The sequence below is a fragment of the Chenopodium album genome, chromosome 18, assembly GCF_948465745.1.
Source record: "Chenopodium album chromosome 18, dcCheAlbu1.1, whole genome shotgun sequence".
Taxonomy (NCBI): Eukaryota; Viridiplantae; Streptophyta; class Magnoliopsida; order Caryophyllales; family Amaranthaceae; genus Chenopodium; species Chenopodium album.
The window spans coordinates 16,052,922-16,077,229 of NC_137851.1; the positions used below are offsets into that span (position 1 = coordinate 16,052,922).

A 24,308-nucleotide genomic window follows, 5' to 3' on the forward strand; every position below is an offset into this window, starting at 1 on the left:
TTCCTCTATTATCTTCATGCGTTTCTCACTCCCCTTCAGCTCAATTTGCTCACAAGCTCGTTAAATTGTTGTCTCCTTGATTATCAGGTACGTTTTAAATTTTTTTTTTTCGGTTCAGTTTCAGTCTTGTAAAATTAAGAATTTAAGACACAAAATTTTAAATTTTAATTTGTATCTTTGCCATAGCATCATTATCAATACTTCTATAGTTTGTTTACGATTATTGGGTTGATAATTGAATTTTGTTTTTAACTTAGCCGGTTAGCCCTAACTGTTAAAATTAAGAATTTAAGACAAGCAATTTTAATTTTATTAGGATGATGGTCGATTATTTTTACTCGAAATTTTCAGATGCAGTCTTCTTTTTTTTTTTATTTGATTGAATTTCATGATTTGGTAATTTTCAAACGCCTAATTTTGATATGATATTCTCTTCATTTATAGACATGTCAAGCTCTGGCTCAACCTCGGCAAAGAAGAGGAAAAATGCTGTTGGAAATAGATCAGACCCTGGATGGGAGCATGGTACTCAGGTTGATAATGATATAAAAAAAGTACGGTGCAAATATTGTTCTGTAGTGCGTTTTGGTGGTATTTTTAGACATAAACATCACCTTGCTGGAACTGGTTGTAATGTGGAGGCTTGTTTGCAAGTCCCTGATGATGTAAAACAAAAATTTAAGGCAATACTACAATCTAATGAAGAGCAGTCCAGTAGAAAAATGTAAAAATTGAATGATATTGGTGAGGAAGAAGAGTGTGGTGAATATCAGTTAGGTCATAATCAATGGGGTAAAATGGATTCTTTTGTTATAGAAAACCAGGACAGCAAACAACCCTTAACCCAAAATTTAAGAAGGAAGAAAGAGAAGAGGTTTGCCAACAAATAGCTCGTTTTTTCTACACTAGTGCCATTCCCTTTAATGCTGTAAATAATCCTGAATTCCCAATCATGGTTGAAAAAATTTGTAAGTATGGGATTGGACTTAAACCTCCAAGCTTCCATGAAATTAGAGTTAAATTTTTAAACAAAGAAGTGACGAATGTGATGAATATGCTTGAGGAGTTTAAGGAACAATGGAAAAAAACAGGTTGCACAATAATGTCAGATGGGTGGAGTGATAGAAAAAGACGATCTATTTGTCACTTTTTGGTTAATAGCCCTAAAGGTTCTGTTTTTCTTTCCTTTGTTGATACATCAGACATCTCTAAGACAACAGAAAAGGTCCTTGAGATGTTAGATGTTGTTGTAGAACAAGTTGGTGAAGAGAATGTGGTGCAAGTTGTCACCGACAATGCTGCGAACTATAAAGCTGCTGGTGAAAAATTGATGGAAAAAAGAAGTCAGTTATTTTGGTCACCATGTGCTGCCCATTGTATTGACTTAATGTTGGAGGATTTAGATAAAAAAATCAAGGTTCATAGTTTGACTATTGCAAAGGCTAGGAAGGTAACGACTTTCATATACTCTAGAACCTTAGTCCTCACATGGATGAAAGAGTTTACAAAAGGCAAAGAGCTTATTAGGCCTGGTGTCACTAGATTTGCAACTTCATACCTGACTTTGAGGTGTTTAAATGAACATAAAGGACCATTGGTTGCTATGTTTGCATCTGATAAGTGGAGATCGAGTAAGTTTGCTAAATCAGTCGAAGGGAAAAATATACAAAGAATTGTTTTGGATACTAGAGGGTTTTGGCAAAGCGTTGTAACATGTTTGCAGGGCGCCCTACCACTTGTGAAAGTTTTACGTATGGTGGATTTTGATGAAAACCTGGCGATGGGATTCACTTATGAAGCAATGACACAAGCAAAAAATCAAATCAAAGAAAATTTTAAAAATGTGGAAAGAAAGTAAGCCTATCTTATTTAGTAATTTAGTTTACTTATATTTACAAATTATATTTGCAATTTAGTTACTTCTTATACCACTTACACATTTGTTTTTTTTTTTCCTTTTCATTTAGCTACCAGCCTATCTTGGATATTGTTGATGAGCGTTGGGTGGATCAAATGCACAGACCCTTACAAGCTGCTGCTTATTTTTTAAACCCTCAATTTCAATATAGTCCTAATTTTCAAGCTAATGCAGAAATTAAAATAGGACTATATAGTTGTCTACAAAGAATGGTTCCCGACCCCGATGAAAGAATGATGATCGATTTGCAAATGGATGCTTTCAAAAATACGAGAGGTCTTTTTGGGCTATCTACTGCTATTATGACTAGAACAAAAAAAAAAAATCCAGGTTGTCATTTGTCAATCATTCATATTATAATACATAAAATCGAAAATTTTCCTAACTTACTTATTCTATTCAGCTGATTGGTGGGAGTCGTATGGAGATTAACGTCCAGAGCTGAAAACGTTTGCAGTAACAATTTTGAGTTTAACTTGCAGCTCTTCTGGTTGTGAGCATAATTGGAGTGTGTTTGAGATGGTAAAAAGCTTTTCTATCTAATTCTTGTTATACATTCATGAATAATATAAATGGGGTTTATGTTCTGATTTTTTAATTGATATTTGATAATAACAGGTGCATACAAAAAAGAGAAATCGCTTGCATCAACAAAGATTAAATGATCTTGTTTTTGTGATGTATAATCTGAAGTTAAAGCGTAGACAAGAGAAACGAGCAAGCAAGTCAATAATACAACAGCCTATAATTTTGGATGAATTGCAGTCTGATGATGAATGGATTGATGAAACAGAGGAACCTGTTCTTCCGAAGGGTGGAGAATGGTTAAATGAACTTGATAGAGTAGCTAGAAGATTTACTAGACAAGCAACACGAGATGAGAATGAAAGATTGTACAGAGAATTACAAGGTATGTATCTTTTCTAATATTTCCTTTCATTCTAATTCCTAAAACTCCTAGTCTCCTGATATATTAAACTTCTCGTTTTTATCTTTCCCTTTTTTCATAGACAATGTGGTTGAAGTTTAAACACTGAGCGATGATGATGATCATGCTGAAGCTGCAACTATTATTGGCTCTAATGAAATTGATTTGAATGATTTTGGAGTAGTCGAAGATACCGATATTGGAGGAACTACTACAGGAAGTGATGACGTAGATGGTGGTAGTTTTGGCTTTGATGACTATTAATTAATTTCAATTTTAATTGTAAGAATGAAGTGTAAATGTGTAATCACAACTAATTAGTACTTTTGCATTATTCTGAACATCTTTATCATTAATGAATTCTGCTTCAGATAGTTAAATTTGACAATATCGTCATTTTATGGGTTAAATGTTTAAGAAAATGAATTTAATATCATGATTTACTTAAAAATTGAGTAAAAATGTGAAATAGATGGGTATAATTTCAGATTTTTGCAAAATTTGTAAAATCGGTCGATTCTACGATCCGATTCTACCCCCATCTTCCGATTCAAAGTAGAATCCCGATTCTGATAACATTGACAAGTACCCATTACCAAGGATTGATGACCTATTTGACCAGATGAGAGGCGCATCTGTATTTTCTAAGATTGATTTGAGGTATGGTTACCATCAGCTCAGGATTGCAGATGAAGATATTCCCAAGAATGCATTTAAAACAAGATATGGACACTATGAGTTCATAGTAATGCCATTTGGATTGATGAATGTTCCAACAATCTTTATGGACTTGATGAGAAGGGTGTTCCACCCATTTATGGACAAGTTTGTTGTGGTGTTCATAGATGATATACTGGTGTATTCCAAGAGTAAGGAGGAACACGTAGAGCATTTAAGAGCAATTTTACAAACACTAAGAGAAAACAAGCTTTATGCAAAGTTCTCTAAGTGTGAGTTTTGGTTAGAGAAAGTAGCTTTCTTGGGTCATTTTGTGTCCAAAGATGGGGTAAAAGTAGATCCAGCAAAGATTGAGGCAGTGAAAGGCTGGCCTGCACCAAAAACAGTGTTTGACGTTAAGAGTTTCTTAGGTTTAGCAGGGTATTATATGCGTTTGAGAAGGATTTTTCAAAGATTGCTAAGTATCTGACCTCTCTAATGAAGAAGAATAAGAAGTTTGAATGGGATGACAAGTGTGAAGAAACATTCCAACTCTTGAAACAAAAGTTGATCACAACACCAATGCTTACACTGCCAGACGATAGTGGAATCTATGATGTATATAGTGACGCATCTAAGAATGGTCTGGGATGTGTACTTATGCAAAATGGGAAGGTCGTGATTGCGTATGCATCAAGACAATTGAAGACTCATGAAGTAAATTACCCTACTCATGACTTAGAACTGGCCGCAATCATTTTTACACTAAAGATTTGGAGGCACTACTTGTATGAAGTGAAATGTAGGATTTACATAAGCCATAAGAGTTTAAAATACATTTTCACTCAAAAAGATCTAAACTCACGCCAAAGGAGATGGTTAGAATATACGACAGATTATGACTTGGACATACAATATCATGAGGGGAAAGCAAATGTAGTTACAGACGCTCTAGTTGTAAGATCAGTTATGGACTAAATACTTTGATAGTAGCTTGTAAGGAATATTTCAAGCATCCCACACTTGAGCCCCACTGTGATCATACACTTAAGCATGGTGGCGTCCAAAGGGAAGGAAGCTAGAGTAAAGAGTCGCCAACAAGTTTTAGGAACTTGTAAACCGTTCACAGGGTGAAGGTTACACCCCTTAACGATCTAGGAGATCGTTAACTCCAATAGGTCTGGAACCATGACTGGAAGTTCGGGGATGAAGGTACAAATACAACCTAAAAGAGATTGAACCTGACCTAAAAAGGCCTCTGCTTTATTCTTCTCATATTCATGTGCGCTTTATGACTAACATACAATCAATAGATTAACCCTAAACCTATTTAGTCTATGTTGATTGAATATTAATGCACAAACAAAACTATTATTGGCGATCACTTGAATTATAATCATATTAGCCTAAACAAGATTATTAATTATCTTATTAAGCGTGATTACAAGTACAAATTCCCTTTAAACCTGCAAGAGAGGGCGTGATCAAGCAATAACAATATATAATAAGCAACATAATAACAATCATCATCATAATAATAATATTCTCAATCTCAAAGCATAATAATATTAGCAAGATCCTAGGCATGATACTAACAAGATTAATAACAAACCCTAGCATGTCACTAAACATTAAAGATCAAGGCTTTATTCCTAGCATGACACTAACATGATATTATAAAAGAAATAGGAAGCATCATAATAATATCAGAAATATTAGTTAACCCTAAACATGATACTAGGAAGTAATAAAACATCCTAACATGATACTAGGAATCAACAAAATACTCTAAGCATTACTTCTATATCAAAAGATCAATAAAGTAATTAAATTACTTACTTTGATGCCTCGTACCTCTTTCTAATAACAAAATACACACGTTAGTAACTTCAAGGAAAATAATAAAATCAAACAATTAAATTAAATAATTGAAATAGAGATACTCAGAAATCATAACCTTTCACGTCTAAGGCGAAGGCAACTTTGAACTTGGCTAGGTGTGTCTAGAGCTAATGTATGTGAGGAATTTTGTATTTTGTAAAAAGGGGGAGGTTTAGAAAAAGAATAAAGAGAAAGCTTCTAGCTTTTTTAGAGAGAGAATAGAGAGAGATGATTGTTGTGAATAATGATTGTTGACTATTTTTTATTGTTGAAAACAGGGAGATACGACCCCTATTTATAAAAAAAAATAGCATGGGATCAAATAAAATCATATTCGGAATAAAATACCTCCTATCGCAAATGACAGGAGTCAGCGCCAGACTTGAAAATGTGAAATAGCATGGGATCAAAGCTTCTTTCTGTTTTGAAAATATTTCTTATCTTACCCTATTTATGAAAAATGTGTATTCTAGTTTAGTTTGGTCCATGATATGGGTCCAATAATGGTTTAGTTGGATGGGTCTTGAAAATACCTTTCCAAGGATTTATTATAAGCCCAATTCCGATGAATAGTGAGGAAGTTATGGCCAAAATACTAAACTGGGCTCAAACCGGATTTTACCTACGGGCCAATGATCATGTGGAGGGTCCAAAGGTATAATCCTATTCCTAAACTAATTAGGATTTATTAGAAACTTTAATAAGTTTCTAAAATATCTTAATTATCCTTTTTGAAAAGATAAAATCAAAGAGTTTGAAATTGAATAAAACTTTCCTTTTTTTTTTTAATCCTAATTCTATTCGAATTTAAAGATGTTCAAAGACAGTCAGATATTATTTTTGTGCCTCATAATCTTTATCCAAATCTTATATGGTTGGATATATCTTGAAATTATCTTTCCAATGATATATTATAATATTCATTCCGAGCTATAACGAAAAAGATATGAATGGAATACGAAACTCTATTCAAAACTAACATCCATCCACTATTTCGGACATATCTTTTTATAGAAAAAATATTTTATTCTAATTGGGTTGGAAATTAGACTTCAATATCTTTCCAACGACATATTATATGACTTCTTTGGACTTCTGGATCAAAAGATATGATAAAAACAAAATCCGCAAAAAACCTCTTGCATCGCCAAACGACAAGTTCTGCGACGAGCCCTGTCGTTGGCGACAGAGTGTAGTTTTATTCCGATTCAAATTCTAACTCTTTTCTATCAGTTTTCGGACTATTTTCTTATAAGTAGGGTCCCTGGACCTCTGTTTTCAATCATCAACTCTCATCAAGAATTTCTTGATTCTCTCTCTCTCTCTTTCTAGCCTAGCCATTTACAAACAAAATTCCTCATACATTAGCACTAGACACACCTATCCAAGTTCGAAGTTGCCTTCGCCCTAGACGTGAAAGGTTTGATATTTCTAAGGGTTTGGCCCCAAATCTCTATTTCAATTATTTAATTTAATTCTTTGATTTTATATTTTCCTTGAAGTTACTAACGCGTGTATTTTGTTATTAGAAAGAGATACGAGGCATCCAAGTAATTACTTTAATTGTTTAATTGATATTATGCTATAGAAATCATGCTTAGATTGTTATTTTGATTCCTAGTATCATGTTAGGATGTTTTATTGCTTCCTAGTATCATGCTTAGGGTAATGAATAAGTTTCTTATATCAATTATAATTTCTATGATGCTTCCTATTTTCTTTCCTAATATCATGTTAGGGCTAAAGCTTTAATTTTTATTGCTTAGTGACATGCTAGGGTTTGTTATTAATCTTGTTAGTATCATGCCTAGGATCTTGCTATTATTATGCTTTAACATGATTATTATGATTATGATTATTATTATTATTATGATTATGATTATTATGTTTCTTGATATATATTATTGTTATTGCTTGATCACGCCTTTTATGCATGTTTAAAGGGAATTTGTACTTGTAATCACGCTTAATAAGATAATTAATAATCTTGTTTAGGGTTGATATGATTATAATTCAAGTGATCGCCAATAATAGTTTTATTTGTGCATTAATATTCAACCAACATAGATTAAACAGGTTCAGGGTAAACCTATTGATTGCATGTTAGTCAGAAAGTGCACATGAATACGAGTAGAATAAAGTAGAGGCCTATTATTAGGGCAAGTTCTTTCTCTTTAATATTACACCAGTCTTGGTTCCAAACCTATTGGAGTTAACGATCTCCTGGATCGTTAAGGGGTGTAACCTTCACCCTGTGAACGGTTTACAAGTTCCTAAAACTTGTTGCCGACTCTTTTGCTCTAGATTCCTTCCCTTTGGACACCACCATGCTTAAGTGTAAGATCACAGTGGGGTTCAAGTGTGGGATAATGCTTGAAATATTCCCTACAAACTCGCAAAAGCTTACATTAAAAATTTTGTGAGGTTACATGGAATTCCAAAAGATATTGTGTCTGATAGAGATTCTAGATTTCTTTCAAAGTTCTGGTAGAGATTCTAGGTTTCTTTCAAAGTTCTGGAAAAGTGTATAGGAAAACTTTGGTACAACACTAAAGATGAGTACATCATTTCACCCTGCCACAGATGGGCAAACTGAGAGAACTATTCAAACCTTGGAAGACATGTTAAGAGTTTGTGTTATAGACTTCCAAGGGGGATGGGAAGATAGCTTGGACTTAATTGAATTTTCCTTTAACAATAGTTACCATGCAAGCATTGGCATGACTCCATTTGAGGCATTATATGGAAGGAAGTGTCGTAGCCCAATTTTTTGGAATGACATAAGTGAAACAATGATTTTAGGGCCTCAAATTATCGAAGATACAATTAAACAAGTAAAGGAGATTCAAGCTAAAATTCAAGCGGCACAATATCGCCAATAGAGTTACGCAGATTTGAAGCGTAAAAAGGAAGAGTTTGAGGTGGGTGACAAGGTATTGTTGAAGGTGTCACCAATGAAAGGTGTCATGAGATTTGGAAAGAAAGGAAAGCTTAGCCCAAAGTATATTGGTCCATATGAAATATTGCAAAGGATAGGCAAAGTAGGTTATAGGTTGGCCTTACCTATGGAGCTAAGTAAAGTACATGATGTATTTCATGTATCTCAGTTAAGGAGGTATATCCCTGATAAGTCACATGTGCTACAACCTGAAACCATTGAGTTAGATTAAATCTTAACTTATGAGGAAAGACCTGTCAAGATCTTTGACAGTATAGTGCGTAATTTACGCAATAAGGAAGTTAAGGTTGTTAAAGTGCTATGGTCTAACTAAGAGTATGAGGAAGCAACTTGGGAATCTAAGGATACAATGAAAAATAAATATCCCGAGTTATTTAAGGTATGTTGAGTTATGGGGACGTAACTCGTTTTCTTTAAGGGGTGTAGAATGCGGTAGAATTTCGCGCTTTTTCCCTACATTTTCAGCTATTTTTGTGCTTTTTGCACATTTTTAACGATTATTTTGAATAATTATGATTTCAAAGAGACACTAAAGGTAAAAGTATGACAAAAAAGTAAAGCGATATTATATAAAGTGATGAAAAAGTTTGAATTTCGTTACTTCTTTTGAGGGGGGTAGACTGTAATACCCTGTATTTTTATACGTATTTTAATTTAAATAAGTATTTCTTAAAGTATTTAAATCAGTTGAAATAAATTATTTATGATGTTTTATTAATTTAAAGAGTTTTATTTTTTAATTAAAGGTCCAATTTATTTATTTAATAATTTTGGAAATACTTTATTTATAATTTAAAAACTTTGGGGCATATTATTTTATAAAAAGGAAATTTAAAGTCAATGGTATTTAAGGAAAGTCAAAATACTAGTTTGAATAAGAGAAAAGATCATTAAGGGTAGGAAGGGGATTTAAACTTCATAGGGTTTTAGAGAGAGGGTATAAATATCAATCACATGGGCAAATTGAACTTTGCCCAAGGCGAAGAATACCCAAAGGTAATTCTCTCTCTCTTCTTATTTTCCCCCTCCCTTATTTTTTCCCCTCCACTTAAATTTTACATACTTACGCACACACGTGTCGCCGGTCGGCCACTATCGCAGCCAACAGCGAACATGCCAGTAGCCGCGGCGACACCGGTGAGCGCGACAGCAGCCTAGCCGTGTGTCGTGGCTGTGCGGGTTCGAACAAAAAAAAATCTTTTGTTTTAAATCCTAATCTAGCCTTTAATTAATTGTTGATTTTGGGTTGTGTGATGATTTTAATGATGCTTAATTATAAGTATTATGTATATAAATTTTCAGATTTGGTTTTTAATTAAAAAAACCCCAAATTACAAACCCTAGGTTTCTAAGTTTATGTATATTGATGGAAATTGTTTATTGATGATTTAAATTATTGAAATAAGTGTTTTAAACACAATTACATACAAAAATTTTAAATGTGTTTAATAAAGCTGTTTATATGTAAGCTATAATTAGGTTTCCTGAAATGATTTTTTTTTTAATTACCCATTAATTGGGAATAAAAGTAAGGGTTTCAAATTAAATTTTCAGCTTGTTTCAAAGGGTTTATGAGTGACTTAAAGAGTGTATATATTGCTAGAAATTTATATTGAATAGGTATTAATGTCTCTTTGTAATTTTGGGTTGTAGGAGATATCCAAGTGAGTGATTTCATTTAGTCATGGCGATTTTGAGATCATATTCAACATACGTTCGTGTACTTGGTAATTATTTGTGTATGTAGAAGCATGCTAGGCTTTGATTAATTAATTCCAAGGTAATATCATGATAGGTATTGATTGAAATTGTTGATTGGATTGATGTTGGTGATTGAATTATGAAGTATGGATTATTTGTGGTAAATTGATGATTGGAATTAATTATAAGCATGTTGAATATGAACCACACTTTTATTATTGGCATGATTAAGAGCATGTTTAATAAAACTAAATGTTTAATTTGGTTTAGAATATTGGAAGGGAAATTTATTATGGTTCATATAATTTTTATTGATGCTTTAAGCATGAGAATTGAGCACTTAAGGTATTTATATTGTGTCTTAGTACACAAGAATAAATTATATTGTGGTGTCTATGTGCACTTAAGGTATTTATAACACCGAGGGATACGATTTGTGGCGTTGTAGACACCCATTTGTGTCTCCCCAAAACCAAACCCAGTGATGATTACCTTTTGCGTCAAATGATAATCGAATAAGGTGAAAGTGTGAAAGGTCAGGTGTTGCGGTTAGTTTTTATTAAAAATTCTTTCTTTCTGTTTTCGAAAAACAACTCCATTTTATGAAAACAGCCAATCCAGTTTAGTTTGGTCCGTGACAAGGGTTCAATAATAGTGTAGTTGGATGGGGCTTGCAAAGAGCTTTCCAACGATATATTATAAGCCCAATTCCGATGAATAATGAGGAAGTTATGGCCAAAATACTAAACTGGGCCCAGTTTGATCTTTACATGCGGCCCGTTGATCTAGGGGAGAGCCTAATGTTAATTATTATTCCTAAAGTTATTAGAATTAATTATGGTCTTCTAGAATTCTCTAGAAGGTTCTTTTAAGTCCTAATAAAATTAGAATTAATTATATTTTGATAAGTTTTACTTGGAATAAAATATTATTTTATGAAAATACCATTTCAGTTTTCATACGGACTTTACGAGTCAATTTTGATTGATAAGTGGACTCCGTGTTTGAAAGCGCGTAGGAATCCAGGCTGTTGCCAAACGACAGGCCTGTCGCTACGGGACAAGCCTTGTCGCCAAGCGACAAGGTTGGTTTTGCGACGACAGAGTGGAGTTTTATTCCTTATCAAATTCTACCTATTTCCGGACTGTTTTCTTATAATTAGGGTCCTGAACCTCCGTTTTTAATCATCCAAAATCATCAACAATCATCAATTCTCATTCTACAATCATCTATTCTCTAAATGCTCTCATCTCTCTAGCTTTCCACAAACAAAATTCCTCATACATTAGTTCTAGAAACACCTAGCCGAATTCGAAGTTGTCTTCGCCCTAGACGTGAAAGGTTATAATTTCTGAGGGTTTGGTCCCAAATCTCTATTTCCATTATTTAATTTAATTGTTTTGATTTATATTTTCCTTGAAGTTACTAACGCGTGTATTTTGTTATTAGAAAGAGGTACGAGGCATCTAAGTATGTAGTCTTATTGCTCTATTCTTGTAGAAAGCATGTTTGCTATTTATTAATTCCTAGCATCATGGTTAGGATGTTATTATTGCTTTCTAGTATCATGTTTAGGGTGCTTCCTATGCTTTCTAATATCATATCAATATCATGTTAGTATCATGTTAGGGCTAAAGCTTTGATCTTTATTGCTTAGTGACATGCTAGGATTTGTTATTAATCTTGTTAGTATCATGCCTAGGATCTTGCTATTATTATGCTTTATTATTAACATGATTATAATTATTATGATTATTATGTTGCTTGATGCTTATTTATTGTTATTGCTTGATCACGCCTTTTATGCATGTTTAAAGGGAATTTGTACTTGTAATCACACTTAATAAGATAATTAATAATCTTGTTTAGGGTTAATTTGATTATAATTCAAGTGATCACCAATAATAGTTTTATTTGTGCATTAAATTCAACCAACATAGATAAACAAGTTTAGGGTTAATCTGTTGTTTGCATGCTAGTCAGAAAGCGCACATGAATACAAGAAGAATAAAGTAGAGGCCTTTTTAGGGCAGGTTCAATCTCTTTTAGGTTGGATTTGTACCTTCATCCCCGAACCCTATTTGGTTCAAGATCTTTTGGGGTTGACGATCTCCTGGATCGTTAAGGGGTGTAATCTTCACCTTGTGAACGGTTTACAAGTTCCTAAAACTTGTTGGCGACTCTTTTGCTCTAGCTTCCTTCCCTTTGGACGCCACCATGCTTAAGTGTATGATCACAGTGGGGTTCAAGTTTGGGATAATGCTTGAAATATTCCCTACAGTTTTTGACAACTCCATTGGGGAGGATTTCTATTTTAATTCCTGAAATTTATTTTGGCAATTATTTAGAATGAGTGGATGAGACTCGAAAAGTTATAAGTATTTCATGTGTGTAATTTTGATTAGCATTATTGTAATATGAATAAAAAAAGGTCCTAATTAGATAGACCATCCGAAATGAGTCAAAAACATAGGATTTTTACACGTAGGAGATTTGAGAAATATCTTTCACAACTAGAATTGAAATAATACTGTGAAATCTGGAAAATTCTTAGAACGTAGATACATGCTGAGGCATGTAGGAACTAGCGTCTAGAAAACAGGGCTTGTCACCTGTAAAGTGCTTCTGTCGCCTAGCGACAGTTCTGTTGTCTGGCGCCAAGGTCTTCCAATACCGAGCCAGAACTGTGCCTTCTTGTTTTGACCATTTCTAACACTGTTGGCTCGATTCTACTTCCCGATTGAGTTTTTCTCTCTTTCATGAAACCCATATGTGTTCTACATATGGACATAACCCTCTGGGGGTTCACGCTCCATCTACCCAATCGAACGCTCCTGGCAACGACGGGTACATCCAAGTTTTTAACTTGCGGGGTCTTATCCATACGCGCCAACCCTTCCAAAGGTAAGGCTTTCGCGCGATGCATCCAGACTCATAACCATGGACCCTCTTTGACTAACCCATATCCTTGAACTTTAGAGAACTAGAGCCATGGTTAGGTTGCAAACTCATTGCATCACATTGTGACTATTTGAACTATTTGTGCATTCTTTGCTTGTGCATACCCTATATGTGCTAACCGTTTGTTTGACTTGTGTTTAAGTCTAAATAAACCAATTAATAACTAAAAAGGACTTTGTCTAACTAATTAATTAATTAATTTGACTAATTAAAGACTAATAAAGTAATTAATATGACTTAGTACGACTGTAGCCATGTCCCCTTAAAGTATGCTTACTGGAAATAGTCCCAGATTAATGTTCCAGCAATGGCGCAGGAGTTTGGGCTGTGGCGCCGCAGTTTACTACTTGTCGCGTGGCGACAGATTTGTCGTTTGGCGACAAGCTTCAAACTGTGGCGACAGTTCTGTTGTTCCGGCGACAGTCCAGATTCTTACTCGAGTCATCACGACGAGTCTATTAAACAGTCTGCTAATTAGTTTAACCAATTTGTTAATGGCTTTAGCCATGTTTAAGTCCTTAATTGAGTCTAGGCACTTAGTCCCATGGTCATACATAAGAGTCAAAGCATGTCACTTGCACTCACTTATAAAGCACACACTTATAAAGCACACACTTAACATGTATGTCACACCTTGACCATGTCTAGAGAATCTTGAATGCGTGTTTTCCGTCATTTTTTTAGGGGGATAAGTCGGATATTAATCCTCTAATTAAACCACTTGTTTGAACCCATTCCCAAAAATATGCACCCTATTTTTGCTTTTTTTTAAACCATAAAATCAAAGTCAACTTGAGTCAAGTCATTAAAACAAATATGGTTTAATCTACAACGCGTGGTTAAGAAAGAAAGGGCGTTTAATCAAGGATAACACTTTCATTCAAGTCTCACTTTTTGATAAGCCAATCGGTCGAAAAAGGAAAGCTAAGAAGATAATGGCAAGTCAGGAAGAAGTCAACGAACTCAAGGGACATGTGGCTAACATGGCTGAAATGTTGAAGAATCTGACTCTTCAAAGCAATGACCCCATGAGACAACAACAAATGGAGCTCATCCAGGAAAGTTTGAGCCGATTATCCAATGACTATAGATTGCAGGGCATTATCTCACAAGGGGTCTCGGTGGACAAGGATCTTCTTCCGCAAAAGTTCAATGCCAACGACATCCCGAAATTCAAAGCAATGGATAACCCTTATTTCATTTAAGAGCCTTTGAAACTGTAATGAATATTAAGGGAATAGACAAGAAAGCTTTTCATTCTGTGTTTTCTCTATCTTTAGAAACCGTTTGTCAGCAATGGTACTTTTCTCTTGATAAAGAGAAAACCTCTAGTTGGGAGTAAATTGTAAACGCTTTCATTGATAGATATAAATGCAATATTCAAGTTGAAACTGATCATAGGGAACTTGAAATACTTAAGCAGAAAGAGAATGAAGGATTTACTTCTTTCTTTAATAAATGGAGGGAAACTTTTGCAAAGATGGTTGAGGTGCCTAGTGAGAAAGAATCTGTGAGGATGTTCATCAAGAACCTCCAAGAAAAATATTCTAAGCATCTCAAATACCAAAATAACTTGCACACTTTCAAGGCTGTCTATGACATTGGTACCAATAATGAAGACGACCTAGCTAAACAAAAAGTTGCTAACAATAGTAACTCTAATAGTGGCTGGAAAGGCAAGAAGAACGATAATCCCTCTTCTTCCAAAACCACCCACTCAAATAATGTTAGCACCTTTAATTTGAATGAAGTCCTCGCTATGAATAATCAAGGACAAAAAGAAACCATTTAGGAGGAACTTTACTCCTATTGGTATGAGTTATGACACCGCATTCGATCGCTTACATGCAAAAGGTTTTATAACTCCTATAGGACCGTTTGGGGACCCACCTGTCGAAAAGAGAACGGCTAGCTGGAACCCCAATGCACATTGCAAGTATCATCAGGGTAGGGGTCATCTCACAGAAAATTGTTGGAAGCTAAAGGAAGCAATCCAAGATTTAATTGATAACAACAAACTTCCATTGCCCCCTGCGAGCAAGAAGCCAAGTATCAATAATGCACCACTGTCGGATTCCTTGGCTATTTCCGATGAGGAAAATCAGGTTGACCCCTCGAACCTCATTAAACCTGTCGAAGCTATTGAAGAAGAGGAGGAAATCTTCGAGGATGCCGAGGATAATTTTCCTTGTGGACAAGAACCTGCGACAAAACAAGAAGTGTGTATCCTTATTCAGGTTGTATTGGAAGCAAGAGAATTGTTACGCGAGGCCATGGAGGTTATAAAAGAACGAAACGAACTACTCAAAAGTAGACCTCTACCTAAGGAGAAGAAATCGTTCTCCCTCCAAGTAATTGACACACCCAAAAGGAGCAATAGGCTATACACTCCAATTGAGACTTCTTATGCAAATATGTTCAAAATGCTCTCCGAGAATGGTAAAATTCAACCTCTCGAACCAAGACCATTTGAATCACTAAAAAGGATAGATAGGTACTACTGTCCATATCATCAATCAGGAGGACATACTATAGAAAATTGTTTCAAGTTCAAAGACTTGGTACAGAGATTGATTGATAACAAGAAACTAGTTCAAATCCCACAAGAACAAGATGCTACCATTAATGAGGTTTGGGATAGTGATGACAAGGATGTTACCTCAAGGACGTCGAAGAAACCCCACTTTCGACAATATATCCAGTAGGTGACATTTGGGATGAAGAGGATTCACCTATAGATGTCCTCACAAGATCCGGGAGAATGCAACCTCCCATTACTACACAACCTATTTCCGCTACTCAACAAGTTCCCATACCAATCATAGAAGATAACGATATTGTCAAACAATTAAAAAAGACTAAGGTCGAAATGAACTTATGGAAACTTCTAGCTACATCCCGAGAACATAGAGTTGCAGTCATGGATGCCTTAGCTAAAGTAGGGATAGATTCGGACACCACTCCTGAGGGGTTGGCTAACTTCCTCACGAGTGATCTCCCAAGTCCTATTAATTTGATCACTTTTTCCGACAAAGATCTACCGCCGGAAAGGGACAAGCACAACAAAGCTCTCAACCTCACAGTAATTTGCAAGAGAATGAACGTCCCTATGACTCTTGTAGATAATGGATTAGCAATTAACGTTTGCCCACTTAGAACTGCGAGGATGTTAGGAATAAGAGATGAAGATTTATCTCCATCAACACAAGGAATAAAAGCCTACGATAACTCACATCGCCAAGCATTAGGCACAATTACTATGAACATAACGACGGGAGTAATTGAACATGCCACCACATTCCAAGTGGTAGATATTAAGGCCTCGTTCAACTTACTGTTGGGACGCCCTTGGCTTCATGACCTAAAGGTCGTCCCTTCATCTCTTCACCAACAAGTGAAAGCCATAGTTGGAGGAGTACCAATTACAATCGATGATGCACCCATGAGGATCAAAACAGTAGAAAATCCACTAATCAATGTGGAGCACGATGAGAATGACGAAGATTTGTGGGGCTTTAATGAAGAGGTCTCCTTAACCAAGGAAGATGAAAGGACCCCTCTTTGCTATGACCTCCACTCCAACATGATAACCAATGCTATCCTGAGAAAACAAGGACACATCCATGGAATGACTCTAGGAAAGAAGAAAGGGATAGCAAAACAGATAGGACTACCTGGCCTCCCTAAATTAGATACTTTCAGACTTGGTTTCAAACTGACTCTCGAAGATCTAAAGCGAGTCCGGGAAAGATCAAAAGCACGTAGAAATGCTCGCGCACAAAAGAAAGTAATCCCAACGGATCAATACCCTCTTACTTTAAATGGACAGTTCATAAGAGAGGGAGAAGATTATCCATGTTATGAATTTCCAGAACCCTTTGTTGTAAATGGCATAAGACAACCTGGATTCGAAATATTTCTGGATGAAATCCCAACTCCTATCCATAAAGTAAAAGCACCCCCATGCTTTGACTTTAATGTCATGGGACTTCTCTTTGGGCAAGAAAAGAATAAGCCAAGATATATAGAGGATAACTCTTCACGCATTCAAACAGTCCTACAAAGCGAGAACTTTGATCCTTCCAAGCTCATCACTTCAGCAGAGGATTTAGTACGAGGATGGCACAAGACAGTGAAGGTGACTACTGCAAACGGAAAGAAGATCTCAATAACTACAGGACAAGGGCCAATGTTCGAAGAATCGTTTGAGTCAGAGTCTTCCCCTATCGAGTCCTCTAAGTCTCTAGTTGTAGCACCTCCCTCTAGCTCTTCTATTTCAGCATCTACTCCTAGGATAGTTAGCAATCAAGTCCCAACGGACATTTCTTTATTCGATGTAATGATTTCTGAGTTTAATAATATGTCTTCTTCCCCTTATTCCTTGTGTTTTTCTTTAACTCAATATGACGATTATTGCTTAACTAACAATGAAAATGACAAAGAAATTATTAAAGCAATGGAAACACTTGAAAATAAGACACCAATAATTGAGGACACTGAAACGGTTGATATCTCAAAAGATCCGACCATTAAAAGAGAAGTTAAAATCGGATTCACGCTAAACAAGGATGAAAGAACCGGTTTAATTAACCTACTTAAAGAATTCATCGATGTATTCGCATGGTCATATGAAGATATGCCAGGCATTGATAGAGAAATAGCTCAGCACACTATACCACTAATCCCAGGAATGAAACCTGTAAAACAAAAGTTGCGTCGAATAAAACCCGACGTAGCTCTTAAAATAAAAGAAGAAGTACAAAAACAAATAACTGCAGGTTTTATCAGGGTATCTAAATACCCCGAATGGGTTGCAAATGTAGTCCCAGTTCCAAAAAAGGATGGTAGAGTTCGAATGTGTGTCGACTATCGAGATCTAAATAAGGCAAGTCCAAAGGACGACTTCCCTTTACCGCACATCGATATTTTGGTAGATAATACAGCGAATCACGCACTTCTCTCATTTATGGATGGATACGCAAGGTACAACCAAATTCTCATGGCCAAAGAAGACATGGAGAAAACAACATTCATAACACCTTGGGGTACTTACTGTTACATGGTGATGCCATTCGGGTTGAAAAACGCGGGTGCCACTTACCAACGAGAAGCAACTGCCCTACTCCATGACATGATGCACAAAGAAGTCGAAGTATATGTGGACGACATGATTGTGAAATCTAAAGACCGTCCAAGACATCAAGTGGCCTTAAGAAAATTCTTCGAGAGGCTAAGAAAATACAACATGAGGTTGAATCCATCCAAGTGTGCTTTTGGAGTAACATCAGGCAAACTCTTGGGATATGTCATAAGCTCTAGAGGAATAGAGATAGACCCAACCAAGATCAAAGCAATCATGTCAATGCCACCGCCCAAAACCAAGAAGCAAATTCGAGGATTTATTGGCCGGTTGCAATATATAAGTAGGTTCATATCTAAGCTAACAAAAATATGTGAACCGATATTCAAGAAGCTTAAGAAAAACGTGCCAGTAATATGGGATGACGAGTGTCAAAAAGCCTTTGAGAAGATCAAAGCCTATCTCGCCAATCCTCCCGTATTAGCCCCAGCGCTTTCATGAATCCCTCTAAGGTTGTACTTAACAGTCACCAAAGAAACAATGGGAGCTATGCTCGCACAAGAGGTAGAAGGAAAAGAAAACGCCATCTACTACCTAAGCAAAAAGATGCTCGAATATGAAGCACGCTATACACCACTTGAGAAATTGTGCCTCGCATTGGTGTGGGGCACAACCAAGCTAAGATACTACATGCTTGTTCACACAGTCTTTGTAGTGTCACGAATGGATCCTCTCAAGTACTTATTCGAGAAATCCACGCTTAACGGACGCATCTCAAGGTGGATAGTCAATCTAGCCCAGTTTGATGTAAGATTCATGCCTCAAAAGGCTATTAAAGGATCTATAGTCTCGGACTTCTTAGCGGACTTTCCAATAGAAGATTCGACACCAATACACGACAATGAATTTCCAGATGAAGACTTGATGGTCACGGAAGATGATACTTGGACTTTATACTTCAATGGAGCCTCGAACCAAAAAGGATGTGGCGTAGGAGTCCTATTAGTATCACCTAAAGAGGAGCATGTTCCAATTTCAATAAAGTTAGATTTCATACCAACAACGCTGCAGAATATGAAGCATGCGTGGTAGGCCTCGAAACAGCTTTAGCATTGGGTGTAAAGAAACTTCGAATATTCGGAGATTCTTCCTTGATCATCAACCAAATCTTCAAAAGATGGAAAGTAAGGAGCGAAAGCTTAGCCACTTACCAAACCTATCTGGAAACTCTCACCGATCAACTGGAAAAGGTAGAATACACATATCTACCTAGAGAAGAAAACCAATTTGCCGATGCCTTGGCAAGACTAGCCTCAATGGTTAAGATTCCTAAGGAAATTGAGCAAATGCCTCTAACTATAGAGAAAAGACACAAACCAGCATACATTCAAGCTATAGAGGATGATGAAACAATCCAAGAAGAAGAAGAAGAAGAAGAAGAACCATAGTATACTGATATACTCAATTATGTCACCAAAGGATAATACCCTCCTCATGCTGACAAAAGAGCAAAACGAGCTTTAAGACTTTTGGCTTCCCAATACGTACTCATAAATGATGAGTTACACAAAAGGGTACCTAAAGGTCGAGCCCTTTTATGTGTAGGCAAGACGGACGCTCAAAGAACTATGAGAATAGTCCACGAAGGAGTATGTGGAACGCATGTTAATGGCAAAATGCTAGTCCAAAAGATAATGCGAGAAGGGTATTATTGGACTACCATGAATAGGGATTGTCATCAATATGTAACAAGATGCCCTAAGTGCCAAATTTATGCAAATTTGCAACACATTCCTCCATCTCTTCTCTACACCTACTCCTCACCATGGCCATTCTTAACATGGGGAATCGATGTAATCGGAAAAATCACACCTCCTGGAACAGGAGGTCACGAGTACATCTTGGTAGCAATCGATTACTTCACAAAGTGGGTTGAAGCACAATCATATGCTAAACTCACTGCAAAACATGTAGCACTCTTTATCGAAAGGAACATAATTTGTCGATACGGAGTCCCACATGAGATGATAACTGTCAATGGAACTCACTTTCAAGCCGAATGTGAAGAATTGTTACAAAAGTATGGTATTCAACATCACCATTCTTCCCCTTATAGACCTCAAGAAAATGGAGCAGTTGAGGCAGCTAACAAAAATTTAAAGACTATCATCGAGAAAATGACAGAAAATTACAAGGATTGGCCTGACAAACTCCATTTTGCACTTTGGGGTTATCGCACGTCAATTCGAACGGCAACAGGAAACAAGCCATTCGCCCTAGTCTATGGAATGGATGTCGTACACCCTGTAGAACTAGAAATACCTTCTCTACACATTGCGTTAGAAAGTAAACTCGATGAAGTCGAATGGACTAGAACACGGTATGAAGAGTTAATTCTACTTGACGAAAAACGACTAGAAGCTCTACATCATACCCAATGCTACCAAACTCGTATGGCTAGACACTTCAACAAGAAGGTCAAGACAAGAAACATCAAGGTTGGAGACTTGGTACTAAAAGAACTAAGGAAAAATGTTTTGGATCCAAGAGGCAAATTCAGGCCCAATTGGTCCGCACCATACATTGTCAAAACAATCTTGTCAGGAGGTGCAGCTCAATTAACTGACATGGACGGTAGTGAATTCTCAAACATGACCAATCTTGACCAACTTAAGAAGTACTACCCATAATTACTTGAGTAGGACACTCAAGAGAGCTACGTTTGGCCTGACTCCTTAAGAAAGGATACGTAGGCAACCCTTTAAAGGATGCGGCCACTTTAATTATTAAGAATTTCGAGTCCCAGCAAAAAAAAATAAAAAAATAAAAAAATAAAGACCTTGTCGCCAAACGACAAGTGTGTCGTCAGGCGACAAGTAGAAAAGTCTTAAAACAAACTCGTATGAGCAGCGCCAATTTTCTGCGAACATCTGGACAACCTTGATGCGTTCTGGAAATTTTTTCGGAAAAAATATTTTAAGTTGTTTTCATTGCTTTAAATAATCAAATGTAAAGTTAATTTAATTAAAAAGCTGAAATTGCACTAATAAATAAAGAATTATATTATTAATGGAATTTAAATAAAGCTTAAAAAATTAAAATTAACTTAAATTGTCTAATAAATTGAAGGAAAAGCAATGCTCTAATCTTTCTTTTCTTTCTTAATCCTTTTCCAATTCTTGTCAGAACCTTCCTCTTCATCCATCACTTTTGCTAAGAGACATCCATTAGAGGATCTACATTCGATTTTAGTATGGATAGTCTCTCCCACAGCTAAAACTCCATGCTTTTTCTCTACCTAAACCTTCTTTTTTGTAGAGTCCACCTTTCTTTTCCTTTTGTCTTTATTAGCACTCTTCTTCTTAGGCATCACAGGAGTCTTAAACTCAACTCTTTCACCTAGGCGTTCCTTAGCAGGAAATTTTCTTATCACCAAGGCGAGTCTTCACATTGGTCTTCTCTACTTTGATTCGGTCATTTTGAGATCTACCAATCAACCATTGCTTCACATCATTGGACAAAGAAGGAGGAACCATTTGGGTAATCACTTCCCATAAAGGCCTAGCACACCAATACTTGTCAAATCTTTCAACTTCTTGTGAAACCGGGAATTCATAAGGGCGACGAAGATCTCCCGAAGGAATGGTTTGCGCAATCCCATATTTCCTCTTTATTCTACAGGGATAATAAAAGGTCAATTTTGACAAACTAGGAAGACGGCAAAAGGATTGGGTATTACAACCAATCGTCTTTTCAAGCTTCCACCAGGGAACGACCCATTTAATGGAGAAGTCACAACAGGCAAAAACTTTGCCCCATTCACGGCGACCCATCTTCAAGGAGAAACGTTTCTTTCGCCGAACAAAGCAATTGGGGGTATATTTGTCAAAATTATCAGGAGGACTAATTAATTCTAGTCTCTCCATGAGCCAAATCTGTAAAAATCAATGCTCATAATCAGTATTGCTATACAAAAATATGTTTTTAATTTCTGTAATTAAGAATATTATTTTTCTACCTGTAATAAAATTGGAGAGCCTCGAAGAGGTGCTTCTGGATTCTTTTTCAATTCATCAAGACTAAGCATAGTCTCTCCAACGATTAATGGCATTGAATTTCTCCCAGATTCAATTTGTTCTAGCACAGATATTATAATTATTTGACCATCATTATTTTTACCACTAGTAAGAAGATATTGGCTAAGCATGCAAAAGAGGAAAGCTCTTCTCCTATAAACATGAAAAGATTCAGAGCGTGGTCTATCAAAATAAAAACGTGCAAATTCTTTTAAATCAACATTATTACCATGCACTATGTTTTTTAGATCTTTACCCCTAAGGTCAAGGAAACGCTCATAATCTTTGTAATAATACTCATTCACCGTAGGCATTACCACAAGATTTAATGAAGGAAAGCCTAGAATGGCACCAAACTCTTCTGGTAAAGGGGACATTTCATCATAGCCTAATCTAAAGCAATGAGTATTAGGATCCTAATATTCTAAGGCGGTATGAATGAATTCTATATCAAGATCTACCCCCTTTATGCCATAAATACCCTCTATATCGAAAAAGTCAAGTTCTTTTCTCTCCTTAGCAGTCAAAGAACGACACCACTCACGAGTGAAATCACAAAAACTCTTCTTAATTAAAGCCATGATTAATTTTGAGTTAATCTGTTCGAATTATACAAAAATCGTCAGATTTGGGGGCTATTTATAAACACTTTTTGGCAGATTTTGAATTATGAAAGGATTTGGAAAAACAAGTCTGTCGCCAAACGACAAGTTTGTCGCGTGGCGACAACGTCAGCGACAAAGAAAACACGTGGCGACAACGCGTCTAAGCCAGCGACAATTACGCGTTATACAAACCGCGTTTTTCTGACTTCAATTCGACTTTGATTTTGCACATTACACCCCGTTATTCAATACCCCTATATACAAACCCAATCCATATTGCTTAAATTGGGCTTAGGCTTATTTTTAGTCGAAATCATTTTTTTTTTCATTTTTTTTTCTTTTGGGAGAGAAAGCCGGATACCCTCCATTGATAATAAAAATGACGGAAATTTTTGCGCAAAAATTAAGTCACAATTGCACACTTTCACATGCACATAAAATGAAAAATAAGATGCAAAGATAAAACAGGCTTAATATAAAAAGTTTGTATATACAATATGTCTAATATGTGAGCCATATAATACAACGGACAAAGTCCTATGAAGTCAAATAAATAAATAAACACGGTTACAAACTATGGTGCCGGAGGCCGTAGATGACCAGGTACGCCCATCATATCAAAGAACGCTGTAGTCCAGGGTGTATGCCCCTCACCATCTCCTGACCCACCAGTCGGCGGAAACCTCAGCTCAGGGCCAGTCCACCCAGGCTCACCAATCGACAACGGCTGAGGCTGCAAGGGTTGCTGCGACGACGAGCCAACCTCGTACGTCCCACCACCCATCGAAGGAGCCGATGTCACGCCTCCTTGGCCCGTCGGCCCAGCAAAGACATCCTAGGTGAAGAAACCGAGTCCTCGGTTGGAGCAGCCTCAGACCGGCCACCTCGGCCGCCATCAGAAGTGCGGCGACGCCTTGAGCTAGATCTAATCGGCTCTCTCCTAGACTCGGGTCTCGACCGAGTGCGGGGTAAAGGAATAGGTTGTCCCTGCAAAGGTAAATCAAGTCAGTTACCAAGTAAAGGATACAATAAAAGGTGACACAAAAGAAAGACAAGAGAGATACCTCCTCAACATCGTTCCCTCGACAGGTAGCTCGGTTCCGTAACCTCACGAGCTGGCTGCGAAAGGCGTCTATACACCTCGCCATATCTGTCACCACCTCGCGAGAAAACTGTCAAAGGAATAAAGTCAGTAATAATACAGAACAAATAAAAAAGCAAGAAAATAGATAAGCTCACCCGAGTCTAGTGACGCGGAATGGAGCGCTCCACAAAACGTTGATCCTCGGGGGCTGGAGGAATCATCTCCTCGATCGGTCCAAACATACCTTGGTAACGGATAGACATCCTCGGAGGGACGAACTCCCTAGGCCCAGCCTGGTAAAATAAAATTCAAATGATCAGAATTCACTTGGGGGCTACCTAATGAAGAATAAAAAGTAAAGCATACCGCTGCCTCCTCAGACAAAACAGGAGCCGACACTAGCAAAGGCAACAAGTCATCCTCGTAACTCTGCCCCAAATGGACATGAGACTGTCAGG

The 24,308-nt window shown here is 36.6% G+C and overlaps 1 protein-coding gene across 1 annotated transcript; it reads left to right on the top strand.

Moving 5' to 3' along the window:
- Positions 1–446: 446 nt before the first annotated feature.
- On the top strand, positions 447–3,110 carry LOC145591916 (uncharacterized). Its single transcript, XM_081648399.1, has 5 exons — positions 447–724; positions 817–1,854; positions 2,401–2,440; positions 2,537–2,828; positions 2,980–3,110. The coding sequence occupies exons 1-5, from the start codon at positions 447–449 to the stop codon at positions 3,108–3,110; spliced, it is 1,779 nt and encodes a 592-aa protein (XP_081504525.1).
- The last annotated feature ends 21,198 nt before the right edge of the window (positions 3,111–24,308 follow it).